The 5,689-nt window shown below is 37.0% G+C and overlaps 1 protein-coding gene across 1 annotated transcript in view; it reads right to left on the bottom strand.

Annotated features, from left to right (window-relative positions):
* Positions 1-5,689, bottom strand: part of OSBPL11 (oxysterol binding protein-like 11) — a 96,548-nt gene that overhangs the window by 12,881 nt on the left and 77,978 nt on the right. Inside the window, 1 exon segment of the mRNA XM_006884298.1 lies at positions 3,385-3,567. Coding sequence (XP_006884360.1) covers positions 3,385-3,567 — 183 coding nt within the window.

The raw sequence follows: 5,689 nt of genomic DNA, 5'->3' as shown, positions 1-5,689 counted from the left end.
CGTCTAGCTTACTTTGGACATGTTGTGAGGAGAGACCGGTCCTTGGAGAGGGACATCATGCTTGGGAGGGTGGAGGGACAGCGCAGGAAAGGCCCTCTATGAGGTGGATTGATCCAGTGACTGGGATAATTGGGATGGGAGTGTCAGAGACAGTGAGATTGGCACAGGACAATGCAGAGTTTAGGGCTGTTGTACATAGGGTCGCTATGAGTCCCAAGTGACTCGACGGCACATAACAACAACAACAACCACCACCACCACCACCTCTGGGATTGCAGTGCAGCTTCTTGCCACCAGGCCACTAGAGTTCCTTTATCTTTGTCTTCTTGATGTTGATATTCAATCCATACTGAAGACTACAGTCCTTGACCTTCTGCAGCAAATGCTTTATGGTCTCCTCAGTTTCAACAAGCAAGGTTTGAGCATCTGCATAATGCAGGTTGTTGACAAGTTTTTGTCGAATCCTGATGTCACACTCCTCTTCATAAAGCCCAGTTTCCCAAATGATCTGCATACAGATTGAAAAGGTATGGAGATAGGATGCATTGCTGATATGCACCTTTCCTGATCCTCAGCCATGCAGTATTTTAATGCTCTGTTCTGACTACTGCTTCCTGGTCCAAGTACAGGTTTCGCATGAGCACAATTAAGTGTTCTGGGATTCCCATTCATTTCAAGGTTAGCTACAATTTATGATCCACACTGTCAAATGCCTTTGTATAGTTAATGAAACAACGACAGATACTCTTCTGGTACGCTATGCTTTCAGCCAAGATCCACCTAACATTTGCTATGATGTCCCTAGTATCACGGCCTCTTCTATACTAGTAGCAATATTTATAGTCATTCAAAATTGAAACCATTAAATGTCCTATCAATTGGGGAATGCAAAGGCAAAATTATAGATGAATCTCAAAACTATTATGCTACGTCAAAGAAGCCAGGCACAAGATAGGGAATACTGTAGAATTCCATTCATGAGATGTCCTGAAAAGGAAAATTAGTAGTGACAGTCTTGAGTGAAGTACCTCAGTCACAAAAAGACAAATACTACATAGTGCCACTGCTGTAAAACAGGACTGACTGAGAAAGAAGGGATAAACTATGTACACTGCATTGAAGCAAATGAGGGAGAGAACTGTTTGAGTGGCATATAAGATTGAGTATTATTGTCATGACAGGAATCCAGAACAAAAGCTGCATAGTGGAGTGGACTTGGAGGGAGAGGTTACATAACAATGAAAGAATTTTTTACTTTTCAAAAGAAGAGTGAACTGGGGGGGAGGGGTGGGCAGGGAGAAAAGTACAACAATGAATGAATGGAAATCCAAAGTCTCTGGAAACTTTCATTAAAACTAATAATAAAAAAAATAGTTACAGCCTTATGTTAGCGGTTGCCGGAAGTCGGGTAGAGTATGAAGATGAATTAACTGTGATGGGTGTGAAGGATCTTGTTGGTAGGAGGAAAACATTATAAAACTGATATATAGTGATGATTGCATCTCTCACTAAAGCCACTGAATTGTAAACTTAAAATTAGTTTATTTCAAAATGTGTAAAAAGAAATTTAATATAGTATGTGTTTGTTTTTTAAGATGGCAATTTTAGACAAACTAGAATTCAAAGCAAGAGATATTATCAAGAGATAATTTCAAAGGATCAAGTGGTGAATGTGTCAGCAGAGCAGAACAATCCTGTATGTAAATGTTCTTTATAACTGAGCTTCAAAAACATGAAAACTTACAGAGCTACAACGGAAGACACTGAAATACAACTAAATATGTTAATAACTGATCTCAAGCAATGGAATAAGTAAACAGAAAAGAAGAATAGTACAAAGTACTAGGAAAATATTATCAAGCCACTTGTCTAATTTACATTTATAGAATATTCTCACTCATACAATAATAACAGATTCAATATCAACAGACTACATAATTTTGTTAACTGTACATATTTACCAAAACAGAGTAAGTCCTAGGCCAAAAACCAAATCTTAAAGGGCTGAAAATGAATAATGAAAAGATTATCTGGAAAATCCCTGTGCATTTGGAGATTAAATATTCACAAGGGAAATCTGAAAATATTCTGACGTAAAACAAAATTTTTCAAAAGATGGGGGACAGAGATAAAGAATACTCAAGATAGAAATAAAAACCATGAAACAGTGAATGACAATTCAACTTTTCTGTATACTTTCATTAAATTCACAATTTTAAAAAAGAGATAAATACATAGCACTAATAAGAGCAAATAAGAATTAATAACCCAAAGGAAAATTCAATGAACTGCAGTCTGCTATTTTTGTAAACAAACTGTTAGTGCAACACAGTAGCATTATTCTAATCAATGGCTACTTTCATTCCACAGTGGGAGTGCTGTGGAGGTGTAAAAAACAGAATGTTTAGGGAGCTCTGGTGGCCTAGTGGCAAGAAGCTGTACTGCAATACCATAGGTATGCAGTTCGAATTCACCAGATGCTCTGCTGGAGGAGGGGGTACCAGTCAGATCTGATTTGACAGTGTGTACACACACACACACATATGAATGTTTAAAAAGCAACCTGGGAGGTGGGCAGGGAGGAAAATGTTCAACAATGAATGAATGGGAAAAGTATTAAAGAAAAGAAAAGGAATGTTTAGTCTGTTAAAACTAAAATAGTCACCATCTTGCATTATAGAAATAAAGGTTGCTGATTCCTGATGTATGTTACCAATAAATGATGCACAAAATAAAAGAAAAAAGGTGGAGGAAATAAAATAGGAAAGCAGTAGATCAAAAATAAAATCCCTGAGACCAAATTTGGTTCTAACTTCTAGTTAGACCAAAGGAAAAAAACCAATTCTACTTCTCCCAAGAGTTTCCAAGGCTGCCAGCTTCCGGAAACCGACTGCCAGGCCTTTCCTCCAAGGTGCGTGGGGCAGGTTCCAGACTTTCAGCTATAGCTGAGTGGTGTTATCTGTGCCATCTAGGAGCTCCTACTTTTAACAATATAAACTTTTCAAATACATACAAATTCCTTTCCCTTACTCTATGTTGTTATTTACTTTTTAAACCAGCTATGGATTATAATTCACAAAGTCAAAATTATCAATTTAAAATATGAAATGAGTTCTAATAAACATACACAGTTTTGAAGTCACCACCCCAAGGAGAAAAAAAAATATTTCCATAATCCTCAAAAGTTTTTGCATCTCAGTTAATCCTTTTCCACAGTTTCTGGCCTGGTCCAGGAAGTCACTAATTATCTTTCTGAAACTACAGTTTTGTTTTTCCCATTATTTTACAGAATGTAGTTTCACAGTATCTAACTTCTTAAACCAGGTGATGGACTGTTTGCACTTTTTGGCTTCTCAGTGGTTGGTGAGGACTAGGATGAAATACCTGGATTCAAATGGATCCTGTTTCTCCAGAGGTCTTACTCTCTTCTTTGTCACTGTCAGTTTAGTCAAATCCACATACTTTGTCTCCCCATTGCTATATGTAAACTCAAGAACACTATTCCATTCTCCTTGCACTCTGCACACCACAGTGTTGGTGACGTTGTGCTTTACTTCAGCTGTAACCCTAGAAACAGGTAGAACACAAAGATATTCTTGAATGGGTGATACTGGGTTTTTCTTAAGCTTCTGAAACCCAAAGCCACATCCTAAGAATCCTGTTTCGATTTGTTTTGCAGCACACTCTACTATATTAGTACCAGTCAAGTGACATCAATTTTAGTCTTTGGAAAAAAGACAGAGAATCAAAGCAGAAACTTAGTTACCAGAAATGGTAACAAAGCATGGTCTTGCTCCAAACAAAACTATTAGAATATTAAAATTAGACAACAGGAATATGAAAAACATTAACATTCCCCTTTTAATTATAGTCTGAAATGATTACAATCCATTTCACTGTTTTCTTTTCTTTAAAAGCTTAAGATCATTGTACTTGATATTCTAGATAGAACACTTCTGTATAAAAACAAAATACGCCTGATTTTAAATTTCTAAGAGAAACTAGACAAATCAATTAGAAATAAGGGGGGAAATTCATTAAACAATTTAAAACTTTCTTATCAAAATGGAAAGGTTACAAGCATCTGGGTATAAAAAAAATTACCATCATTACCACAGTATTCACGCAGATGTCAAATAATAATAATATTGCTGCTAAAAGTCTACTGAAGACTTATTTGCCAACTTTATCTACAAATGGATATGGTGCAGCTCAAATGAAAGTTAGGAATAAGAATAGGCCTAATATATTTAATGAGCATTTTCTATTCACTGTAGGACACCAGTAATGGTCAAGTCAGATCAGACAGGGGTCCAGACATTAATAGGCAAATCACCATCAGGATGCCAGAAAATATGACGAAACACGGTTCAAAAGGGAAGCCAAGGAACCAAGCCCCAGAGCTTCAGGCAACAGAAGCTCAGAGATCCTAAATAACATTTTTAAAAAATCAGGTATAAATGATTTTTTGTTTGTTTTCCCCCCATATACATTCTATTTAACCTTTTTTAAAAATTGGCTTGCTTACAAAGTTTATATATATTGTGTTTCATACAATTTTTCTAATACATTATGTTTTATAAAATCAATCACCATTGGACCTTGCCCATCATTACCCTGTCTTTTGACCCGGATGCTTCCCATTTGCTTCCCTACCTCCACCCACCAAACTGTAGCCCTTTGGTTTCACTGCTACTTACCCCTTTACTCCCCCCTCCTCCACCTTGAGTTCCTGTACATGTTTTACTAGTTATTCTTCTATTTTTACAATGATGATCTTATGTAATATTTGTCCTTATGAGACTGTGCTAGTTCACTCAGCATAATGCTCTCCAGTCTCTCCCAAGTGATGTTGTATTTTTCAAAATCTTTGCTCCTGAGTGCTGCAGAGTATTCAATGACAAAATGCTCAAAATCACTGGCCAGTAAGAGACACAAATCAAAACGACAATGAGATACCATCTCACCCCAGCAGCAGTGGCAAAGTTTAGTAGGGCAGCAAGTAATAAATGTTGGAAAGGATATGGATAGGTGGCAATTCTCATACATTGTAGATGGGATTGTAAAATGGTGCAACCACTCTGGAAGACAATTTGGCCTTTCCTCAAGAAGTTGAACATACATACAAACTCCAAATGACCCAACTATTCCACTACTAGGAATAGACTCTGAGGAAACTAGAAGTTAGACAAAAATGGAGATTTGTACACCAATGTTCACAGCAGCATTATTCACCATCACAAGAACATGGAAACAGCACAAATGTCCAAATACAACCAAATGGACTGAGAAATTTACCAGGTAGGAGCCTGGAAACCAGGACGTTTAGGAAGGCTAGTTTTCAGTCAAGAACTCAAGGCCAATGGATAGGAGTTCATTAAGCAAATGATACAGAAATGAGATTTTAAAGTGCATAAAATCTAAGGACCTATGAGCAAACCAATACTCAAAATCAAAAGGCAGGAGGAATTACAGCTCACCGGATACAAAGAATACTCTGAACCAGGAGAAGATAAAATAGATGAATGGGACCTTCTAAGAATCAAATCCCTATGTGCATCCAGAAACTTCTCTAACAGGGTAAAAAGGGAAGCCACAGACTGGGAAAAAGTTTTTGGTAATGACATGTCAGACAAGGGACTTTTATCTAGAATTTATAAAATACTCGAGCACCACAACAAGATAAAGG

This window comes from Elephantulus edwardii, unplaced genomic scaffold, assembly GCF_000299155.1.
Source record: "Elephantulus edwardii isolate Elephantulus edwardi_28Jun2011 unplaced genomic scaffold, EleEdw1.0 scaffold00032, whole genome shotgun sequence".
Taxonomy (NCBI): Eukaryota; Metazoa; Chordata; class Mammalia; order Macroscelidea; family Macroscelididae; genus Elephantulus; species Elephantulus edwardii.
The sequence above is the reverse complement of the archived record's forward strand: the minus strand, read 5'-3'. Positions and strand labels throughout refer to the sequence as shown.